Genomic DNA, 25700 nt, shown 5'->3' with positions numbered 1-25700 from the left:
CATCTCATCTTGTTAATGTTGGCTATAGTAAGGGTTGGTCACTCCAAAAAGTTGTCCAGCCATATCTGTGATGGTGATGGTTCTTGTAAATTCCAGTCTGCATATACAACTCTTAACAGACCAGAATGTTGTTTGAGTCAGTACACTTGCTAAATGGGGATAGAAATGTTCCCTTGTTAAACTATTAAAGGGTTAGTTCACCCAAAAAAGAAAATTATTTCATTAATTACTCAACCTCATGTCGTTGGACACCCGTAACACCTTCATTCATCTTCGGAACACAAATGAAGATATTTTGGTTGAAAGCTGAGAAAGGCTTCAGAAAGGCCTCCATTGGCATTCAGTAGATTCCCACTGACCCACTCACAAGACCCATAAAGGCACTAAAGACTTCTTTACAAAGTCCATCTCACTACAGTGGCTGTACAATTATTTTACAATGCAACGAGAATAGTTTTTGTGCGCAAAAAAAAAAAAAATCTAAATAATGACTTTATCGGCCAAGTTATTGTCTTCCGTGTAGGTTTCGGACGTGAACTCACCTGGAACACACGCGATAGCGGCTCCTCCTCTTCCGGGTCATGTATTGAACGGTGGACCTGCACCATGTTCTCACACATGCGTCGAGTTCACGTCAATAACTTAGTGGATAAAGTCGTTATTTTGATTTTTGTACGCACAATAACTATTCTCGTCGCATTGTAAAATTATTGTACAGCCACTGTGTGGAGTGGGTCAGTGGGAATGTACTGAAGCCTTTCTCAGCCATCAGCTTTCAACAAAAATATCTTCATTTGTGTTCCAAAGATGAACGAAGGTGTTAAGGGTGTCCAAGGACATGAGGGTGAGTAATTCATGAAATAATTTAATTTTTTTTGGTGAACTAAACTGCCAACTTCAACCTGGAACTAGGGCAACATCAAAATGATTTTGAGGTACAATATCAGCATATTAGGATAAACATGATTTATTATAATTGTAGTTATTGCAATGTTTTCAGAGTTTTTTTTATATGAAAAAAGCATCTGGCAGTATTTTCCACAGTAATTATATAACCGCATTTATATAAAGGTTCTTTCAGCGACAACATCATGGGGTGTCAATAGATCTGGATTACCCTGGCGCAATGTGCAAGTGACAAACTTTTCCCACCTTCCAGTAACATTTCTTCAGCCAGTCATTTAATGAGGTCTTCCCTAAAAATAACTGCTGATTTACATGCTGTCTGGAGTTGTGTTCTGTGCAAGCTGTGCTGGAATGGCTGCCATGGAGGTGCTGTAAATCAGGACTCCCGTGTTAGGGCTTCAGTTGGTGACCTTTTGCCACTTGAAGGGTTTAAGAAGGATGTCACCCTAACAGTTGCTTACAACTCACCGAGAATCCCCAACCAAGACAAGGACTAACTAGAAAACCAATTGCTTCCTGGGAGGCATGAACCGTGCGAACATTAGCTGTAAAATAAAGGTTTATGTATAGTTGTCCGCCACAACATTCTGATTTTCTGGGCCATTGGAGCAAAAATAAAACAAAACAGTAAGCCTCATGAGGGCTGCATAATTTTGTTTAAATGGAACTTCAGTTATGAAAACTCAATTATACTTCAAAATCAGTTCCATATAGATAGCGAGAAAAAATAAGCCATATCGCTGTTACAGTCCAGATGATGGCGCAAATAAACATGGTTAATCAACTACATTTTATAGAACAAGAGGGGATGTGGATGATTGATCAAAAATAAACAAGGAGGGTGTATAAAATCCACATGTTGGATTTGCAGTTGAGGATAGCCTATCGTGGTTCACATGAAGTCTTAAACACCACCACCGAATCAACATCTCAGCTTCACTTCTGGGGGCGTATTACAGAAAGATCGTAACTTTAGAATCCTATCTTATCTGTTGTGTAACCATGGCAGTTTCATTTAGGACCGAATTTAGGACAAGGGCTATTACAGAATGCCATTTCTTAAATGCATAATCCTATCTTAACTAAAGCCTATAAAACAGGCTTTAACTTTTCAAAATAATCAAAATATACATTTCTCCCGCACTGGAATTAAAAGCACGCCGTTGTTTCTACTTTTTGATTTTAGGTTTACCTCAGAAGCAGTTTGCCAGTTGTTGGTTGCTTGGTAACAGACCTGAAAGTTGATTACCAAACTCGATCGAGCTGTTTAAGATTTCCTAACTACAGATAAGATTATATTTTGTAAGATAGGATAAGAATCCTAAATCAAGTTAAGATTTGCTTCTGTAATACGAAATTGTGACAAATCCTAAATTAACTTATCATATCTTAAGATAAGACCTAAGATAGAACATTTCTGTAATACGCCCCCAGGTCTCTGGCCTGACTGTTCTCTCATGCAAAACATAGACTTCTCTTATAACAACAATTCTTTCTGTGAAATAATTTCCTTTATTTTGAAAAGGGATCATTACTTTATTTTGTGTAAATAACATTAATGTATTAGGTCTAAAAAGAAGAGCTGCAAACATGATCCCTTCAGATGAGAAAGACTGCTCATAAGTTGTAAGTCTTGTGGTCCCAGCGATAAAGGTTCGGTCCTGCTTTGGAAGCAGGCGGTGAGTAAACTGCTTTAAAGGTCTATGTTGTTGGCTATCGTCGCGTAAGTAAACATCAGTAAACAACACGATCGTGTATACGTTACTTAATTTATCAATGGAGTATGCGATGTGTGTTTAAATACATTTGTTTAGCTGACTAATTTGTCAGTTTGTTTATTGTAAAACCACCCAAACATAAAGCTAGGCTAGGGGACGTTCTCACAAAGTGTGCTTCTTCATTCAAATGCGCTAACGTTACTCCATTGTTTTTTTATACACTATCTGACGTGCAAAACCTTTTTGCTTGCTACTGCTAAGGTTTAGTCGCATACAATAGTCCATAAACCGAATCATGTCATCATAAACCATGAGTAAACACACAGAAATGTTGACAGGCCACTAAATACAGTACATATCACAGAGACGGACGTCCTGCTGTTTCTCCTGTTCAATTTATTTCAGCCTCCGGATCTGATTCTGGATCATATCTGTATTAGTTGAATCTGATTGGTAGCCATGGTTTATTAGAGTAACGTTATCTTTTCCACGCTTGAGGATGACAGCTTTCAGCTCTCTCATGCAGTAGCTGCACGCTCGTCATTCTTTACCTCTGTCCACACAATACGCCTCCAGGCGCTCGTTTTTTTTCCGGAAAGACTCGGTACAGCCTATCTTTCTTTTATAAATATAATAAAACTAAAGACTTTTCAGAGATATGAAGGATGCAATACTACTCTATAGGTACTCAAGATTGACGTGAGATTGACTGAAACTGAGTGTTTCACTGCCCCTTTAATGTTCTAATTTGTGTATGTTGACACAATCATGTTGATCATTACCTCAATTTAATAAATTGTCTTGATAACTTTGAAAATTAGGCAGTGGGTTTTTAGATCTCATCATGCTTTGCATATGGATACGATCTCGCACAAATCAAGCTTCTCTGTCTGGCATTCTGATGGAGGAGTCTGGGTTTGTCAGTTGCCAGCAGAACAGTACTTGTCTGGCTGCATTGTGCCAAGTGTAATGTTTGGTGGAGGGGGGATTATGTTATGGGGTTGTTTTTCAGGGGTTGTGCGTGGCACATTAATACTAGTGAAAGGAATTCTTAATTCTTCAGCATACCAAGACATTTTGGACAGTTTCATGCTCCCAACTTTGTGAGAACAGTTTGGAAATGGGCCCTTTCTGTTCCAACATGACTGTGTACCAGTCCATAAAGGAAGCACTTGACTGGCCTGCACGGAGTCCTGACCTCAACCTGACAGAACACCTTTGGGATGAATTAGAGCGGAGACTGCGAGCCAGGCCTTCTTATCCAACATCAGTGCCTGACCTCACAAATGAGCTTTTAGAAAAATGGTCAAAAATTCCCATAAACACACTCCTAAACCTTGTGGAAAGCCATCCAAGAGTTGAACCTGTTATAGCTGTAAAGGGTGGGCCAACTCCATATTAAACCCTATGGATTAAGAATGGGATGTCATTAAAGTTCATGTGTATGTTAAGGCAGGCGTCCCAAACCTTTTGGCAATATAATGTATATCTTCTGCTATATTTATATATATATATATATTAACCACTACATTCTTAGTTCACAAATATTTGTCTGCATTGAAATAACGTAATCTTAGGCGCCTGCTTGTAATGACTCATGTTATTTAGTCCAGAAATAAATGTACATTGCTAATCACTTCATTTGCATATTGGTTAACACCTTGAAATTGGACTTATTCCTGCTTCTGCCCTTATTTGCACATGCACCACAAATTAACACCCTGGAAAAAAATATAGACTTTTTCATTTCCCACAGATGTTGTATTTAATTAAAAAGTGAGGTCGGCTTAAGATAGAGAATAATGCCGGATCAGGACAATTACAAGTTGCACATTATGTTTTTTTATTAATTAATGCAGAAAAGCGAATCACTTTTATTTGCTTAATATATTAAAACAATACAGTTTGACATGTACTAAGTAACAAACATGCCTTTAACTACTTCTCTGGAAACGTATTATCAAGGCTAATAAGCACAAGCCATTTAATGCAAAATAACATATTCTGTTTGAGCTTCCAACTGATGTATATATTAATTCAAAATCAAATTTGACTTCTTGCAGCATTCATTTTACTACTTTCTTTTGAACTTCAGAACAGAATACAACAGAGACAGCAATGCAGAACATTAGAGTCATGCAATATGGCATTCAGTGTGTATGGCAATGCCATAATTCTCTGAACATTGTTCATTTACTGCCACCAGCTGTGTCCACTCATTAGAGATTATCATATATAAATGGAAACTTGTAAACCAAGTGTAAAGCATAATTGAAGGTGTAAATATTATCTCAAGAACTCTAAGAGGACTGAGTTCGACCTGGTGGTCTAACATGTTTATTTTCATGGATATCAATGAGTAGAGTTTTTCGATATGTTGGCCTAGGCAATTTTCCTTTTTGCTTTATGTAATATTATTCAATAAGACGGGTGAACGCCTGATGCATGTGTCACACAAAATGGGAAACACTTTGGGAGTTTCAAAGTCGTCATGCGATTGGTTGAATTCTCCAGGATTTCCAGGACACGTGTCACATCCTTTAATAGTCCACCTTGGAAACAAAGCAGTTGTGATGCCAAACCCCCTCTTTGAAGAAGAAAACTGTCGTGTTTACAACTATAGCAATGAGTGCTTATCTAGATCAACGAAACGCTAGATTTTCTAAAGAATGTGAAATGTACATTGTTGTAGTAAACTTGCATGTCTTTCTTGAATGAATGCATCTGAATCTGTTATTTTAGGACAATCCTCCAAAATGAACTGTGATTGGTTGCTTTGCATGTCCTCTTGGGCAGCCCTTGGACAGTGAAATCTGATATGGAGTCCAGACCTTCTGCAGTCAGTCTGAAGGTCTGGCTATGCAAGACTGCAGCCTGACAAATACGTGAATGGGCCACATATGTGTTTTTAGCTGAGGATTATGTCATCGCCCCCCTTTTAGTTCAGACACTTTTTCTCTTTTTCATTGCTTCTCTGCTGCTGGCTGTGTGAATTTTATATAATATATGGTAACACTTTAGTTTAGGGTCCAATTCTCACTATTAAGTAGTTGCTTATTAGCATGCATATTACTAGAATATCGGTTGTTTATTAGTACTTCTAATCATATTTATTATAATATTGAAGCAACTCCCATTGGTACATATTGTTTCAAATGGTCATTTCCTTTTTTTGTACACTGTCATCATCTTCCAAGGAAAGTGTACCTAAATGTTGGTTTGCATTTCTGACACATTGATATTTTTGTATCTTCTGTATATTAAAAATTATATGTTTAATATGTTATATCGAGGTTCCATTTTTGAGAGTTAGAAAGTAATATTTGAATGATTTACATTTCACATTTAGCAACCAGAACATTGAATCTTTTTATTAATGCCTTTCATTCTGCATGACCATATTCTACATCCTTAATACTACCCAATACCTACATTTTAACAACTACCTCATTAACTATTAATAAGCAATAATCAGGAGTTTATTGAGGCAAAAGTCATAGCTAATACTGAGAATTAGACCCTGACCGAAATATGTGCAATATGGTAGCCCAGGTTCTCATTGTTAACTGGTTGCTTAGCAAGCATATTACTAGGTACTGACTGTTTATTAGTACTTATAAAACAAATATTAATGCCTTATTTTGAATGACCTTTGTCCTACCCAATACCTAAACTTAACAACTACCTTACTAACTATTAAAAGGCAGTAATTAGGAAAAATTGCAAAAATTGTAGTTAATAGTTGATTAATAATGAGAATTGGACCCTAATCTTTTTAATTTTCAATTAAAGGGACTTTTTTAACGAAGTTTGACACTAAATCCATTTTCCCTTCTCTCTCTCTCTCTCTCTCTCTCTCTCTCTCTCTCTCTCTCTCTCTATATATATATATATATACACACATATATATACACATAGATAGATAGATAGATAGATAGATAGATAGATAGATAGATAGATAGATAGATAGATAGATAGATAGATAGATAGATAGATAGATAGATAGATAGATAGATAGATAGATAGATAGATAGATAGATAGATAGATAGATAGAGGGAGAAAGAGAGAGAAGGGAAAATGGATTTAGTGTCAAACTTCGTTAAAAAAGTCCCTTTAATTGAAAATTAAAAAGATGTACATACACACACACACACACACACACACACACACACACACACACACACATATATATATTATAGGGCTGTCAATCGATTAAAATATTTAATTGAGATTAATTGCATGTTGTCATGAGTTAACTCACGATTAATCACAATTTGATTGCACATTTTTATCAGTTCTAAATATACCTTAAATTAATGCTTTAAATGCAAATTTTTAATACTCTAATCAACATGGGTATGGACAAATATCTATGCGTTTATTATTAGTGAAACCATACTTATTTAATAATATCAATAATACAGCAAGAAGTCTAAACATGTATCAAAGGTCATAGATGTTCATGTCTCTTAAGCCTAACCTTAAAAAGTCAGAATAAGCAGTGATTACTCTCATTTTAAGAATATAAATAAAGGGATTTTTTACACTGGCAGTTTAGTTCAGAAAAGGGCACAGCTCGTATGAAAAATTGGTAATGTGAAAGCTGTCATGCGGACCTGCAAGCGCACCTGTACCACACCATAACTGGAGGAGGAATATAGTGTGGCCCCCTTTAAGAGATGAATCTTCAGTGCATCACGCTCAGGCTGCAGAGAATGTGCTCAGTGAAAAAACGCACTTTTCTTTCGACCTGGAGTCTAATAAAAGTTAAGCAGAAAATATGGTAGCTTATGTAGGCTATAACTGCACTTCAGAGTAATGTTAATGTTAACCCTTTTCTTTCCCAATTAATGTTTGCTGCTGCATCCTTTACGTCTATGGCTGGTGTCAATTATTTCTCCAACTATGGGCCATGGATCAAACAGAAAATGCGTGCTGCATTAATAAAATTAGTGCCGTTAAAATAAATATGTGTTAATGCGTTATTTTTGACAGCCCTAATATATACATAGCCTACATACACACACACACTGTAAACAATTATTTAGAAAAAGTGTTACCTGGTTGCCTTAAAATTTTTGGGTTCATTGAAATTAAAATTTTGAGTTAATACAATGAAAAAATTGAGATTCGACAACCTTTATTCAAATATTATTAAAAGATTTTGTAAGCATTGTGTGTTTTATTATGGGATGACGCATTGAAACATGCCAAATAGTGCTATTTTTATGATTTATAAAAAAATATATGTGTTTCAGATACTATAATATTTTGAGTTTCTATTTATTAAACACATTTCCTTCATTGTATCAACTCAAATTTTTTATTTCAATAAACTCAAAATTAAGGCAACCGGGTTACTTACTTTTTTAAGCTAAATCAACAAAAACCAACAATTTTTTTACAGTGCATATATAAACATCAACATTACATTACATGAAGAAAAAACTGAGACAGACTAAATCCCTGCGGCGACGTCTCCAAGATGCTTGAAGAAACCGGCCTGCCAAACTACTGAGTGCAAGTGTATCTAGGACAAAAGCTGTTTTAAATGCAAAGGGTGGTCACACCAAATTTAGCTGACATTATTTTTGAAAGCATCATCACTGTATAGCATTCTTGCACAAGTGTCTAAAACTTTTTACAGGTTTTTTTTTCAAGCGTCTTGCAGATGTTGCCACATTTCTTCTGGATTAGGCTGTCTTAGGTTTTTCTCTGTTTCTTCATTTAATTCACAGATGGACTCGATGATGGTGAGATCAGATCTGTGTGGATCATACCCAAGCGGCAACCTCCCCCCGTTTCTGTTGAAGCCAATACGGAAGAAATTTAAACTGCAATTCCTCGACTGGCCACAAGCTCCAGAAGGGAGCAGAATCTCATTGAGCCCTATGTTAAAATGCCCAACTTTACAGCAGAAAAAAAAACACTGTTTACATTAGGGTGAAGTCAGCTAAAATGGGCCATCATGTAAAATAGGCCATTGTATCGCTTTACATTTTTACAGCCAATCACAGTAACAGATCTTGCATTGTTGCTTCAACACTTGTTGACATGTAACAATAGCTTTGATTGGTCTGTTTTTTTTGTTGTTTTTTTTACGGTGGGCAGAGCAGAGTTTTACATGAAGCCTGTCAGAGAAATAGTAAAGAATAGTAAAAAAAAAAATGATGACCACTACGTCCATATTTTTTACAGTCTATCATACTGTCTGTTGTTAGATTTCTTGAGCATAAAAATTGCTCTTGACACGCTACAGCAAAAGATGGTTTAAAACCATTTTCTTTGGTGAAAGTACTAATATGCCTAAGACTTTTGCATAGTATATTTTTCGTAGCATAGTATAGTATATATACAGTCTTGTTCAAAATAATAGCAGTACAATGTGACTAACCAGAATAATCAAGGTTTTTAGTATATTTTTTATTGCTACGTGGCAAACAAGTTACCAGTAGGTTCAGTAGATTCTCAGAAAACAAACAAGACATACTAACAAAAACAAACAAACAAAAAACAAACAAAAATATACTAAAAACCTTGATTATTCTGGTTAGTCACATTGTACTGCTATTATTTTGAACAAGACTGTATATATATATATAGAGAGAGAGAGAGAGAGAGAGAGAGAGAGAGAGAGAGAGAGAGAGAGAGAGAGAGAGAGAGAGAGAGAGAGAGAGAGAGAGAGAAATGGATTTAATGTCAAACTTCATTTTGTTATCAAACAACTGACAGAGACAAGTGCAGTTACTGTACTCAGCTATTGTTTATCATGTGATGCAGTCTCCAGATTATGAACTAATTTGTTCTGTGAGTAAACAATATGTACGATTTGTAACTGAGCGCCTAATAACAAACAGTCACTCATCAACAGAACAGAACAACACCCTTCTTCACTGTAGGCCTTCCTTACATAACTTTGCTCAGTGCACAATGTCACCCATTGGTCCTGCTTCCATTTGTAGACTTAGCAGCAAGGCCATGTTTAATGAGACCGTAATAAAAACTCATGACCGAGTGACCTTTGTCGTTCATGACTCCAAGAGGATTAGCCATCTTTTCCCACATCTTACCAGAAGTACTCCAGGTCAGCCTTCTGGCCAGGAGAATGGTAGAACATCCAAGACGTTCCACTGGCAATCCAGTGGTTTATGTGTTGGGTTCAATTCCAAGTACAGGAGCTGAACGCAGAGAATGTCAAGGAGATTACAGTGAAACATGAGTATCAACAAACTAACATGGATACACTAATGCACTCTATACTTTTTACATCTAAAATTTGGCCATAAACACATGCTGATAATTATAGAGGAGATTATATTTATGCTCTAACACAAATGCCTATTTTAGCTGCTGAAGTGAGAGGAGTGTATCTTTCACCTAAATGCAATCTGTGCTCCACTCCATGATTATAATCTAAATGATAAACTCACAAACATAATTGCCCAAGGGATTGTTTACTGAAGGAATATAATTATGTCAGATAATAATGTCATGTATTTTATGATTGCCTATTTTTTTTGTGGCTGTTTCAAAATGTTATGTCACGTATATATGATACATGCATAAAGTCTGAGGCCAAACAATGTGGCATTTTAACATTCAAACAGAAAAGAAAAAAAAGAATAAACCTTTAGGGTTGCACTTTTTTTTCAAAGAAAGAATATGATTTGGGTTCTTTCAGAGGTGTCAAATAACGTTACCTTACTTAAGTAGAAATTTTAGGTATCTTTACTTTACTGGAGTAATTATTTTTCAGCCTACTTTACTCCTTACATTTTCATGCAATTTTCTGTCCTTTCTACTCCTTACATTTTAAAAATAGCCTTGTTACTATTTAATTCCGGCTTCTTATCGCTAAAAAAAAAAAAAGATAAATTGTGCTAGAGTGAATTCGTTTGTGGTTGGATAAGAAGTATAAACGTACAGCATTCCTACTCGCTATTGGTTTGAACACGACCCATCGCACCTGCACGAGTCATGACACAAATCACACACCGTGTTGCCAGATTGGGCAGGTTCCCACCGACGAGCACACACTTTCAGCAAATCAGTGATCAGCAGGCAGATGTGATCATTCAAGACTGATGGCCAGGTTTTTAGAGTGATAACTCATAGCTTTATATTCAAGTAATCACTATGCTAAAGTTGCATACATATACATTAAGTTGTGCCTACAGTAAAGAGTGGGAGATGACCTAACTCTCAAACGTGGATTACACCTGAGACTCGAAGACTCTTTATAAATATAACCATGACTCCTGTCCCGTCTTATACACACTCAGGACATCTCCACCTATAAACCCCCGACAGCTGCTGAAAGAGGTTTGAAGGAAGTTTTGACTGTTCTACGTGCTTGTTCTCTGTACTTCATAAAATATTAACTGTGGTTTTGTCAGAGCAAAGAGCAACACAAAGGTAAAAGAATTAGTTATTTTTTATTTATTTTTTGTGGTGGATTATTGAACATTATCAATGAATGACACATTTTGGCAGTGGTCTGTGTATTAACGTGCGTGACACTGCTTTTTCTGACCTCTTATATTAGGCTCTTTTTGAACTTAAATTGGCTTATTCTTACTGTTGACATTGAAAAAGTGTTTTCTGAGGGATTGCCGTTTTGACAGTTTCCGCCTGGACATATAGTCATATTTGATCCGTCCTCCTGGGAAATCAATTTTATCATCAACATTATGTTTTAAGAAAACAAAATGGTACTTATCAACATTGATTGGTAAGGCAATAAAATAAAAATCACATTATTTTGGCAGTTAAAGTTTTGGCCATTTTTTTTTTTGGAGTGTGCGGGTTTTGGTAAACTTTTGGGCTGAAATCAACCCAATCTGGCAACACTGATAACACATGTACATTCCAATAAAGGTTATTGATAACATGCCTCTGAAGTTTGACTTTTTGCACCATTACATTACTTATAGGCAACTAGTCATCAAATCTTCCGCTCCACGAATCACGTTAATGCTCAGTAGTACACATACATGGTTATTAAATGTATTGCATTGTACTAAAATACATTCATTTTCAATGGGCATATATGCGGCTGAAACAGGTAGCCTAGAGTATTTCAAAATTTTCCCTCACATTACTTTTACTATACTTTAAGTAGTTTTGAAACCAGTATTTTTTTACACTTTTACTTGAGTAAAAAGCTTGAGTTGATACTTCACCTTCTACAGAAGTCCTTTTAAACCCTAGTATCTAGACTTCTACCTGAGGAATGAATGTGAATACGTTTGACACCTCTGGGTTCTTTATTGGCATTTATGGTTCCACTGCACTTAAGGTTCTCTATACTCTTAAAAATAAAGGGTTCTCAAAAAATAAGGTTGGTTTTCACAGCAATGCCACAAAAGAAACATGTTGGGTTCCCTAAAATACCTTTAATTGAACAATTCTTAATAACCATTAATTTCTCAGTGGTTCTTTATATCAATAAACACAATTTATTTTTAAGAGTGAAATAGTGAAAATTAGGGATGTCACAATACTCAATATAATATTGAACCGTTCGGTATGGCATTCACTGTAATATATGCTGGTGAATTGCGTTGATTCGAAGCAATGAAGGAGATTTGTTTAATAAATAGAAACTCAAAATATTATTGTATCTGAACCACATAAAAAATGTGATAAATCATGAAAATAGCACTATTTGGCATGTTTCACTGCGTCATCAGAAATAACACACACAATTACTCAATATGCATACAAAATCTTTTAAAAGTATTTTAATAAAGGTTGTCGAATCTCAAAAAAATTCATTGTATTAACTCAAAATTTTAATTTCAATGAACTCAAAATGTTAAGGCAACCAGGTAACTTTTTTTTAAATATTTTTTTACAGTGTATTTAATATTATATATAATATTGTTCACTGCAAAATCTGTGATTTCTTGACAAACCACCAGTGTCAGAACACTCCAGCTCCAGTTCTCAGTGCAGCTAAAGGTACAAAAAAAATGCTTAATTTTGCCAAGTCGTATCGCAAATGATGTCTTTAATTGCTGTTTTACAGGAGAATAAAGCGCAGAAAGAGAAGTTGGTCATTTCAGAACTGTTGAGTTCTAATTGAGTTTTAGCAGTTCTAATTCAACAATTCAATTCTACATTTCATTCCGGTATTTGACTGTCAATCTGAAGTGAAACTATCAACTTCCCAGGTAAGAGTAAGATGAAATAATTTAAAAAGTCATTTCATAACAATAAGGTGTCTACACAAGTTAGGTGTCTTCCCAAAGATCCTCCCTTCAAACAGGAGAACTTGCTTTTGATGGAAGCCAAGGTTGAACGCATGGGAACAGCGTGCGCGCACACACACACACAAACTCAAAGGATTTATTACCTTGGACAACTTGGAGGCAGCACTCAAATATCAGAAGAGGCCAGAGCACTTTGAAAGAAGCAAGAGAGGAGCACAGAACTGAACAGGTAGGGATTTATTTTTTGTTGTCGTTGTTGTGACAAAAGTAAGAGACATGAACAAAGAACAAGAAAACAATAAGAGCTTCATACTTTTGCATTGTGCCAAATTCTCTCACCACCCATGTGTACCTGGAACAGACACTTGTATATTTTCTATGTGACACAAACTTTATTTTGTACTCTGTGGGGTGTACTGAACTATGAATGTACTTTGACTTAATATAGCGCCTGTGGAGTTTTTACAATGCAGAGCTGACAACCTTGTGAGTTCTGACACCACTAAGCTCTAAAATTATATTCTGGTTTAAAGACTAACTCCCTGTTTATAGACTTACTTCATACCATCTCATAACATTATTAGATGTTTTAAATGCAGTTTCTTTACAGCTAATTTGGTGGCCACACGTCAGATTCGTTCAGATTGGTCTTTCCGATTTGGGTTTCGGAGTATGGAATCTGTGATAGCTGCTAGTCAGGTGGCACGATGTCAAATCAGAACAGTTGCAGGGATGATCTAACTATAGATACAAGTATCACATCAAACAAATTCAATGTACTTGAAGGATTTTGAATCAGTGAGTGGATGTCCATGCTAATGTATATATGACACATGTGCCACATGACATTTAAAATAATAAAATAATTTAGTGAACATACATTTTTGTGCTTTGGAGTTTAACAAATCATCCAAAAGACTACTGTAATGAAACATGTGATGGTGAGGAAAAAAAGAGGAAGCATGCAGGTAATGGTGTAACATTCAATAATGTGGGATACTAATACAGAACATCTGGATTATAAAAGCGACCAAAGAACTGCTTAAATCAGGGTATACATCATCTTACCTGGATTCAACGTTCTGGTTGATAAATGTGAATCATTCAAATTTTACTTGCTAGCTCTCAAAAACACCCTCAATATGACACATTAAACATATAATTTATAAAATACAGAAGATACAAAAATATCAACGTGACAGAAATGCAAACCACTTTCCTCAGATGACGAAGAAGCTGTGTACGAAAAAAGAAACAAGACCTTATGGAACAATAAAATCTTAATGTGTACCTATGGGAGTTGCTTTAAAATATTCAGTATAACTATAAATTGAATGCATAAAAAAAGGTCTCATGCTGGCATCAGCATCGGTGCTTTACAATGTTGTGAAGGGCTGAAAACAATTTAAAGCTGATCCTGAAATATAGAAACAGGAAATAAACCAGCAAATTGGTTCAGCAATTATTATTTACCAGCAAAGCTTGTCACTGGCAGGATCTTTACACTCATTTATTTTTACATGTTGTCTTCTGTGAGCCACAGATTTGTATCTGCACACAGAGTTAAGAGGTGCATGGGGACATTTGAGATGCCTGGAGAGTCCATCCACAGGAGCCATTTTAACAGGGCAAGGCTGAAAGGACAGAGGAAGAGATTTTATCACCAATCAGAGAAATATAGGAGGGTGATAGACGGAGCAAAATTGGCTTTGCCTATTACTGATGGTCATTTTGCTCACTTAAACACCCTGTGGAATCGCATCTTCTGTACTCTAAATAAAGTACTGACAAGAAGGCTGATTTATAACATGAACATTTCCTCACCTAAATGTGTTGCTGAGGGGCTCATTGCCAGTCTTCCGTAAGAGGAAAAATACACTTAATGCTTCCATCGATATTGAATTTAGTGCAAGCCTGCTGTTTAAGGAAATTAGTTATGCATTGCAGTGATTAGGCGATTACCAAAATAATCACTGCTCTGGAATTAGATTTATTTTTATTAACATTTTCCTTGTGATGATTAAATACCGTTAGGACATTTCAATATTGAAAAGACCCATTGGAAAAGCTAGATGTAGAGCTTACCCACTGGTGTTCACATAAATGTCACCATTGTGTGAAAATGATATGCATGCTATTACTTTATAAGCGGGTCTCTTAGTGAACTTCGGCAGCTTCTAGAAAATGTAAATAACTAGCGCCAACCGAGGGCTGCGCTAGCTGGCATGATAGCCTATCATTTGACAAATGACTGTGTCCTACTAAACATGTCAGCAGGGCAAATCTCAGAGAGGGAAAAAAAGGGTTAGTGTATAGTTTAAAACTTGAGCATGTCATTAGACTTGCTTTTCATATAGCTGTGTGAAGTGGTAGTTTACTCATGCACTGTCATTACTGCTATACTGCCCGCCTGCCGCTGGCATGTAATTATGTTATGAAGCATGGCTTTGGTTTCTCAGCACGATGAAAATGTCTCCTTTATGTAGCAGTTCTGAGATACAGGTGGAAATCCCTGGAAGCTATTCTAAACACAGGACTTTGCACAATAAACTACTAATTTGTTAAGTAAGATGGGAATATACCTACATTTAAGATTGGAATACCGAAAATGGCAGTGAAATGAAGTGCTTTCTTGTCCCATATAAGCATGTGACTGCGCTGAGTGGTGTGAAGCTCAGGTTGCGTGTAAACTGAAGACCCTCAGCTTGGCAAGCTTCAGTGACGGGATATTTTGCTTAGGAGGGTTAGATAGCTTGTTTTCCAAAATGAGCTGAAGCCAGGGCTGCTTAGGACATACTAAAAACTGGCATGGGTGTTCAAATACAGACATTTGTCTTTCTGAATACCTTGTTCTGTAATCAGAGAATGTGGAATAGTGTTTCTCCAATAGTTTTGTTAGAGCAGACAGATTTTACACTGGATCAAGTGGTGAACCAACACTATGCCAAAATCGTATACAAATTGACTGTTTTGTTTTGTACAAAACAAATTGTGGTTGGCACAATCCATGTTTACTCTCGCTTAAAGTGATCTGTTTTAATTTAGTCTAGGTCCAGTTTGTTCTACCTTATGTCATTGTGTCCATGTTTTTTGAGAATGGGGTGATATCACACAACCCGTCCGTGCTGGCATTCGCCTAATTGGCTGCTTCTACTAGTGACAGATGAATTTGCACTGAAAAAAACGAATTTGCCTGGACGCACAGCTGTTGAAAAACAAAAGATACTGGAAGTATATTCCTCCCTATTAGAAGCTGATATGTGACATGGACCACAAAACCAGTCATAAGGGTCAGTTTTTTTAAATTGAGATTCATACATCATCTGAAAGCTGAAATAAATAAGCTTTCTATTGATGTATGGTTTGTTAGGATATGACATGACAAGGCCAAGATACAACTATTGAAAATCTGGAGAGGAAAAAAATCTAAATCGAGAAAATCGCCTTTAAAGTTGTCCAAATGAAGCAATGCATATTACTTATAAAATAATACATTTGTGATATATTTACAGAAGGAAATTTCCAAAACAACTTCATAGAAAATGATCTTGAATTCATATCCCATCCTAAAAGAAAAATCCATGCAATGTATGACTGGATTTGTGGTCCAGGGTCACATGTCTATTCATTGTACTCTCTAGCTATGTTCCATTTTATTATTTGCATTTAGACCCACCAGTTGAGACCATAGACTGTAAAAAAATATGGACGTAGTGTCCGTGACGTCACCCATAGGATTCTGATAAGCCGTTCTGAAGCTTAAAGTAGGGTCGAGCTGGGCCATCAACCGAGCTGGGCGCATCTTGTGAGCGAGTCAACGCGTGTCACTCCCGGATAACAGAAAATGGGCAAAAAGGTGGGATGTGTGCGGAGCTGAGGTGACGCAATAACTATAGACGGTGGATAAATGGCTATCCACTTGTAACCAAACCCTTAATTATGCAGAACCTTAAGGCTTTATATAACGGAAACGAATGAGTTATAAAAAAATTCACCCCCCTCAGAGTTGTCATGAAGATCAAAATTAGCCTTATAAGCCAAAACCACAATTTGTACCAGGCTGTAAACATGTTTTTTCTGCTTTAAAGTTGAGAATTTTAACATGGGGCTCAATGAGATTCTGCTCCCTTCTGGAGCCTGCCTCTAGTGGCCAGTTAAGGAATTACAGTTTACATTACTTCCATATTGGCTTCAAGAGAGATCGCGGGAGGTTGCCGCTTGGTTGAGACCAGTGGTATAATAGACATCAGCGTTTTGGTAAACTGATGTTTTGAACCTTATTGTAATGCATTAGATATCATCAAATAACAATTACATTTTTTTACAGCATTCGAAAATCTATGTCAATGTTGATATTTGAATTGATAAATATACCATTGTTTATTGTCAACAAGATAATTCATAACTAATTTATGCAACTTTAAGTGGTATACATGAAATTACATTGATCTAGATTAATAGATGCTGTTCATTTCAGTTCATGATGCTAAATGCAAATTAATTTCATGAGCTTTATGACTTCAGCACATGCATTAACTTGTTCGACCGGAAGCTGATCATATTTAGCAAAATGTGTATTACTATCCGAAGCAGTAATTTAACTGTCGTAGTTTTATTCATGATGCAACCAATTGAAATAATAGCTGGCAGGTTTTACGCCAACAGAAATGACAAGCCAAACCATGCATAATGATGAGTGCAATGAATCACATGCATGTTGAAGGATGACACTCAAATGTCAGATTTCAGCAGCTTGTGATCCACAAAACGCTTGCATTTTATATCACATTATGCTCTGTGCAGTGTCTATAAGAGGCCAATCAGCATGCTATTGTGTATGGAATATGCACTCGGTCAGATGACTGATGTAGCACAGAATGCAATTTCATAGAGTTATTTATGAAAAAAGATAGCCTGTGCATAAAACAGCCTGCGTCATTCTGTTTCTGAGATGAGATTGAGACTACCATTAGCAGAGTCATTGACAAGAGATCCATTGAGGGTCCTAGACTACGAGATCATTCCAAATAAACAAGCTCTGTCCAAAACCTAATCAACTGCCTAGCTAGACAGCATTTCACCTCGTTTGGACAAAATTTGCTTTCACTGAGAAATTACCTTTCAATGAGGAAATCATGTAATGCACTGTGAGAAACTGTGTGAAGAATATCTCAATTTTAAACATTTATCATGCGGTGCTGAAAACGATCATTGATATTGTATGAATTTTCATGTATTTAATCACTTTTTTGTTGGCAACGTGTAAACAGCTTATAACAAAACTTAAAAAATGACACCTTTCCTGGTTGTCTATGAAAGCCTATAATGATTGTTTTATGTGAAATACAAAATTCAGAAGGGTGTGAAGTTTATGCCTGCACTTGAGAGTCTCTCTTTCGCCAAAGGACATAAAATGCTTACAATGTTCAGAATAATGCAGAAAGAGCTGTTCTGTACTGTAATGTCAATATATCCTCCAAAGGAAAGGGATTCATTCAAATTATAGTCTTGCATAATGTTGGTGAAAGTTACTTTGAACAGTAATGTAATATTAGGTTACTCCCTTAAAGGGATAGTACACCCTGAAATGAAAATAGTCATCTTTTACTCACCCAGCTATTGTTCCAATGCCTTATGTTCTCTTTCTTTTTCGGACCTCAAAGGGAGAATTTTTTTTTAAATGTCCTGCACGCGCTCCTCCATATAATGGCAGTGAATGGCGATCATGCTAAAATTTACAAAAAGGAAACAAAAGTATCACGCAATGATACAGTGAGACGCATGCCATAAAAGGAAAGTGTTCAGAAGATATACTAAAAAAAGTATTGCGAGAAAGAAACCTTATTATTCAGTCAAAATATTGAGCTCAGCCATTAGCCTTTGTGCGCGTGCGCTCCTGTGAGTGCGTGCAAGCCGCCAGCATCATACAATGTTGTTGTTTATAGCGGTCATTTCTAAATTTCTACCTTTGAAATAGTACTTTATTTTTTTATTTCAGGGTGCACTATTGCATTATTTTATTATTTAGTTACTTTAAAGCTTTACTTTTCCTCACCAGGGCTAGTCTTGTTTTTTTTATAACAAAAAAAGTTTTATTTTTGGGCAAATTTAAAGACCTCTTCACATCAAAATTGAAATAATAAGGCTGAAGGAAATGCAAATTCATGCGTATACAGTAGAGGGCGCCGCTTAAACAAACCTTTCAGCTGTGCTGCCATTTTGTACTGCAGAAAAAAAGTTTGCAGGAGAAGAAAGTCACCTCCAATAAAAACAAACAAATCTAAAACAAATTTTTGCTAATGGTTTAATTGAATCAAAGGTCAGCAGCAAGAACATTGGTCAATAAAGTGAGATTAAATTCATAAAAATATTTGTTTAATTTACCATTTAATTATAGGATTTTTGCATAATATTCTGATTAGTGAGATTAGTAAATGCCTTGTTCACATTTAGTCTAGAACTACAATAAATATCTTGTTCACACACAATGCCAATCTGCACTTACTACTGATGTCTCTCAACATGGAGAGCTGCCAGTCAATAAATGGGAAAAAGTTATTTGCGCTACTTGTTTGAAAAAGTAACTGATTTTTTTTTTTTTTTTAAAGCTTTACTTTACTAGTTATTTGAAAAAAGTAATCTGGTTAAGTAACTCAAATTACTTGTAATGTGTTACCTGGTCTTAAAAAAAATCAGGCTTATATAGTCTATATACACACTTCATAATCAAACTGTCAACATGATATTGGTGAATTGAGCGAGTACAAATATATTGACATCACTATGATCAGATGCTTTCTTAACTGCCGCTGTCTCACTGCCGTCATTTTTGTTGTTTTTAATTTTGTTATTGTGAGAAAAGCACACAGCACATTACATATTCAAAATGTCGCTGTCATCAGCGTGGAAGACATCTGGATGTTCGTTATTGCTGAATAGATATTTTGCTGTATATTGCTGCAAAGCTATTTACAACTTTTTTTTACCAAGCAATGAATTGAGCAATTCACTTATTTAATCAACCAATCACATGGCAGTTGCTTCAAAGCATTTAGGGGTGTGGTCCTGGTCAAGACAATCTCCTGAACTCCAAACTGAATGTCAGAATGGGAAAGAGAGGAGATTTAAGCAATTTTAAGCATGGCATGGTTGTTGGTGCCAGACGGGCTGGTCTGAGTATTTCACAATCTGCTCAGTTATGGGATTTTCACGCACAACAATTTCTAAGGTTTACAAAGAATGGCGTGAAAAGGGAAAAACATTCAGTATGCGGCAGTCCTGTGGGCGAAAATGCCTTGTTGATGCTAGAGGTCAGAGGAGAATGAGCCGACTGATTCAAGTTGACAGATGAGCAACTTTGACTGAAATAACCACTCGATACAACCGAGGTATGCAGCGAAGCATTTGTGAAGCCACAACACGCACAACCTTGAGGCGGATGGGCTACAAAAGCAGAAGACCCCACCGGGTACCACTCATCTCCACTACACATAGGAAAAAGAGGCTACAATTTGCAAAAGCTCACCAAAATTGGACAGTTGAAGACTGGAAAAATGTTGCCTAGTCTGATGAGTCTCGATTTCTGTCGAGACATTCAGATGGTAGAGTCAGAATTTGGCGTAAACAGAATGAGAACATGGATCCATCATGCCTTGTTACCACTGTGCAGTCTGGTGGTGGTGGTGTAATGGTGTGGGGGATGTTTATTGGCACACTTTAGGCCCCTTAGTGCCAACTGGGCATCATTTAAATGCCACGGCCTACCTGAGCATTGTTTCTGTCCATACCTTTATGACCACCATGTACCCATCCTCTGATGGCTACTTCCAGCAGGATAATGCACCATGTCACAAAGCTCGAATCATTTCAAATTGTTTTTTTGAACATGACAATGAGTTAACTGTACTAAAATGGCCCCCACAGTCACCAGATTTTAACCCAATAGAGTATCTTTGGGATGTGGTGGAACGGGAGCTTCGTGGCCTGGATGTGCATCCCACAAATCTCAATCAACTGCAAGATGCTACATAGAATTAAGGCAGTTCTGAAGGTGAAAGGGGGTCAAACACAGTATTAGTACGGTCCTATATACAATCATTTAGGTGTGTATATAGTCCCTTTAATTAAAAATGACCTATTTTACTCAAATATTTAGGTGTGATTAGTTGCATAGACTACTGCAATGTTGTCCTAGCAACGTGAACGGCTAATTGTATTTAAAGCAATTGTCGTCACGCATTGAACACTCTATGTGGCATGCTATTGCAATTCAGTAAGGTTGCTGCCTTAGGCACGGTTCATATTCAAGGATGTGTTCATTATTCAGAAGAAGCTACCTTGTCATTGTATCTTAAAAAAATGCAGGGCAAATGAGTCAAAGGTCCATCTACCATGTGTTCACACATAAAACACATTTAAAACAGCACAAATGGATACATGCTGTACGTCCTGTGTGACACCCCTCTTTATGCAGTAGACAGCGCAATCGGTTTTAAAACAAAGCTAAAAATTTCAAACACATGCGTACTAAAATATTTTCAGCTCTCCTCCTCAAAGCCAATTTGTCTCCCTGCAAGAGACGGTTAAATCCAAACATGTCAAAATCCCATATTAGTCCTATGCTAGTGCTAGAATACTAGTGAGGACACACTGACTGGATCTGAACTATATATATATATGTGAGTGGATTTGAAAAGATGAATGACTACAGCCATGGAGGTTTTGCTGACTAGGCCCAAAGCCTCTCTAATGGAACATAATGCACTGCACTGTCACACTGCATCACATCTCAACAGATGGGATAACTGTCGTCCTACTTTGCTCCGTCTCTGGGCCTATTTTACCTGAATTGCTCTTTTCCTTGAACTTAATAGGCTATTTAAATGTGCAAAAACTAGTTGCACCTATTTTGAGGTGTGTGATTAATGGGGATAAATTCTTCAGAAGCACACTGGACAAATATCATAGACTGATTGATTTATAAAATTATAAATCCAAAAATACATCTAATTGCATCCTGTGCAAACATTTTAATCTCCCCAAATGTTTAATGAGACTGAAATTGAATTGACCTTTCATATTGCTTTTCTCTTACCCAGAGATACTTCTGAATTCTTGAGCCATTGGACCGCATCAAGATGATGAAAAAAGCCAAGGTTTTAGATCCAACTGCTGCCGGGCAAGGCGGTAAGAACAATATAATTGTTCTCTCTCCCATATGGCAGGCTGACACCGGCACCGAACCTTGTCCAACTGCTCTATTACTGAATTACTGAAACAACAAATCCAGCCATGCTCTCCATGAAGACTTGCTAGTAGAGAAACATAGATGATGTTGGGGGGAGGCTTTTTTGTTGTATAATTCTCTCTCTTTTTTAATGGTAACTATTCCCAGAGGATGTAATTTAGTTAATCGGTTTTCATTGTATTCATAATGACGAGAGTATAGCAATGGAATTCGACACGCTTGATAGGACATGGGTCTCATTTAGTAAAGTTCTACTACAGTAAGCAGCTGCGTTAAAAGGCAATGCTGGATTTTCCAGATAAAATCTAATGACCTCTTCTCCATGGCAAAGTGAATAATATATCGGTCCCTGGGCGGTTAGAAGAGCAAGATAGCGAGATAAAAGCAAGTGTTGAATCTAACCTAGCCGTTCAAATTTGTTTAAACACATGAATGATCAAACGGCTGGTTAAAGTCGTAGGTTGTGGGTTTGGAAACTGGCCACTGTGCACAAGATGCAAATGAAGAAGAGGCTGTGAATGTGGCTTATGAAAGCAGAGCCTTCATCTGGAAGCTCACTAAACAGCCCTGTGAGCATTTGCTGTCATTCAGCACGGGTTTCTTTGAATCGTGTAACCATGGATGCGAGGGACGACCATCAACCAACCCGAATGTGAAGTGTCTGTGTTGAGAAGGACAGCATAGAGACAGAAAAGAAGAGCGGGAGAAATGGACCAGGCTGGATTCAAACCTGTAACTCACTCTTACGTTTCAAAAAAAACTGTTTGCACTATTAAAAAAAAACAAAAAAAACAAAAATCCACCCACTTAACATTTATTTTCTTTGATCATTTCTCTTTTCTTAGATTTTTTTTTTTACTTACTTTATTTCATTTGCTTTGAGGAGGGGATTTATTTTACCTTATTTAATTAGAAATGTTTTATTCCTTTTTTACTTATGTTATTTATGAACCCCTCCTTTTTTATGATGATGGGTGATAATATATAAATTGCAGGATATTAAAAACAGGCCTGTTTCACAACGCAAATGCAAGCAAAGAAGTGGCAAGTCTCACTTTATAAAATCACAATTCTGAATTTATATCATGCAACTCTGACTTTATAACTCGCAATTGAGAGATAAAAGGTCACAATTATCTTTTAAAATATTTTATTCTGTGGTGGAAACAAGCTTCCATATATGTCAGAGCAGCGCTGAAACCACAGCGCTGTCAAATCATGCCCAGATTTACTAAAATGTATAACTGTACATGATTACATGTTCACTGTAATTGACTGTATATTACGTTAAAAAATCCTATATTTGAACAAAAAAGATAATTTGGTTAAGTATAGCCTATAATATAGTCCTATAGCCTATATTATGATATAGCCTATTCAGTCGAAATATGCTTTGCACAGAAACTCACAGCTATACAGTGTGAATATTGTAACCAGAATAAAATATTTAAAAACACTTCTGCTAATGTATGCTGTGTGAAACAGGTCTTACACTTATTCTCTTCCCAGTTTGTCTGATCTTTCTCTAATCTTGTCTATAATAATCTTACATTCAACCCCTTAGTGGATTGAATAATTATGTTTTATTGCTTTAATCTCCGTCTCTCCCTTGTCCAGAGTTTTCCGTTGTATTTGTGAGTAAATGTATGTTTGTCTATAATCCTGACAATGAAAAAAGACAGGATTCACAATTTTGTGTTTTCCTTCTTTGTTTCCCTCCCTTTGTTGCTGTTGTACTGTAATGTTGTGGCTATACTGTACCAGGACCGGAAATTCTACCTACTAGGAGACAAGGTAAGGTAACTGAATGACAGCAATCTGAATCTACATGCATGTCATGATATATATATGATATACTGGATGTCATGTCATGTCATGTCATGTCATGTCATGTCATGTCATGTCATGTCATGTCATGTCATGTCATGTCATGTCATGTCATGTCATGTCATGTCATGTCATGTCATGTCATGTCATGTCATGTCATGTCATGTCATGTCATGTCATGTCATGTCATGTCATGTCATGTCATGTCTGTCATGTCATGTCTCATTATCATGATATACATTTAAACTTTTTAATTTGCATATGACTGTGCAGATTGCTGTCATTCTGAATCTGATTGACTGACTTCGACAGTCAGTGTGTCATAATATTTAAAGGTCTGCCAAGAAACAAAACCATGTATAAGGGTGCTTTCACACCTACCTTGTTTGGTCCGGATTTTCGGACTTTTCAGCTTGGTACGAACCAAAATTACAGGTGTGAAACCTCCCTCGGATCATGGTCCGGACCAAACAGACGAAATTTGGTCCGACGAAAAGAGGTAGTCTCAGTCTGGACCAAACTGAACAAAGGCTCGGTTTGTTTCTTGTGTGAAAGCATTTTCGGTATAGTTCAGACTTTCAGACCATTTACAGGAAGTTCTGGTGTAGGATTAGTGAAAAAACAGATTAAACTGTAGCATTTTAAACAGAACCGCTCAGTCAGCTCGCGTGAACAGTGTGCTTATTTATTTCCGAGCTTTATATATATATATATATATATATATATATATATATATATATATATATATATATATTTTTTTTTTTTTTTTTTTTTTTTTTTTTCCATGTCTGTGAGACAAGTAGCCTAATGCTGAGTTTCGGTTTATTTATGAGAATGCTCCAGTTCATGTGCAACGCAAATGATCGCCCCGTCAAGCCTATTTATTAAATTCAGGCAAATTATGGAACATTTATTAAAATTAAGATAAAATTTATACAAAGCTTTCTACAAAACAAAACTTAATGAAGTGGTCAAAATCATTTCTGACCCGATGTCTTTGACATATATTGCACATCTGTGCGCGTTTCATAATCAAGCCTAGATTAAATTTAAAAATAACATTATAATATTTAAACATAACTATAAAACAAAATACATTGTTTGGCTAAAAAAGAAACCTATAGTCTTCTCCTCCTTTCCTGTCGGCGCCGATAAAATGTTTGCACAACGAGGATGTTCATTTGGTGAATTTGCCTCGAGTATAGTTGGTGCTGCAGATAGTAATGCCATAATATTAACAGTATTGGCAACGATATGCGTCTGTTCATTCATTCTTGTCAGTTACCTGCTGAATTGACAACACACTGACGTCAGACGCACGTCCGCTAACAAACCAATCAATGTTAAGATGAAGCCCACATAGATAATGACGAAAGGACGCCAGTGCGTCATGTAAAGTTCTTTAGTGCGCTTGCGTAACTGCAATGTGAAAGCAAACCAAAACGAACCAAACGCATACAATGTATCAAAACACAAACTTTGGTTCAGACTTTCAGGTGTGAAAACGATTTCCGATACTGCAGCAATGGACTCCTTAGAGTAGAAAGTAAATGTGAGATTTAAAAATTTTTAAGTTCACCGTTGTGGAGTAATGCATCAAATTAATGAAAGTATAAATCATTTAATAGAAAAGTGCTCATGTGAATAGTAGCCAATGGAAGCTTGTTTCCGCCATGGAATAAAAAAAAAGGTAATTGAGACTTTCATCTCACAATACTGACTTTTCTTTCCTCAGAAGAGATATAAAGTCAGAATTGTGAGATATAAAGTCAGAATTGTGAGATATA

General features: G+C 36.4%; 1 protein-coding gene across 2 annotated transcripts in view; it reads left to right on the top strand.

Annotated features, from left to right (window-relative positions):
* Positions 1-12919: 12919 nt before the first annotated feature.
* The window catches only part of LOC137094530 (immunoglobulin-like and fibronectin type III domain-containing protein 1), a 39452-nt gene continuing 26671 nt past the window's right edge, over positions 12920-25700 (top strand). Inside the window, exons 1-3 of one of the 2 annotated variants that reach the window (XM_067460281.1) lie at positions 12920-13068; positions 21938-22025; positions 23851-23880. In XM_067460281.1, coding sequence (XP_067316382.1) covers positions 21977-22025; positions 23851-23880 — 79 coding nt within the window. In that variant the 5' untranslated portion in view covers positions 12920-13068; positions 21938-21976. The remainder of the gene's footprint in view (positions 13069-21937; positions 22026-23850; positions 23881-25700) is intronic. The other variant, XM_067460282.1, reaches the window with a different exon arrangement.

Source organism: Pseudorasbora parva, chromosome 12 (assembly GCF_024679245.1).
Source record: "Pseudorasbora parva isolate DD20220531a chromosome 12, ASM2467924v1, whole genome shotgun sequence".
NCBI classification, from domain to species: Eukaryota; Metazoa; Chordata; class Actinopteri; order Cypriniformes; family Gobionidae; genus Pseudorasbora; species Pseudorasbora parva.
Note: the sequence above shows the minus strand (reverse complement) of the source record. Positions and strands in the feature narration are given on the sequence as shown.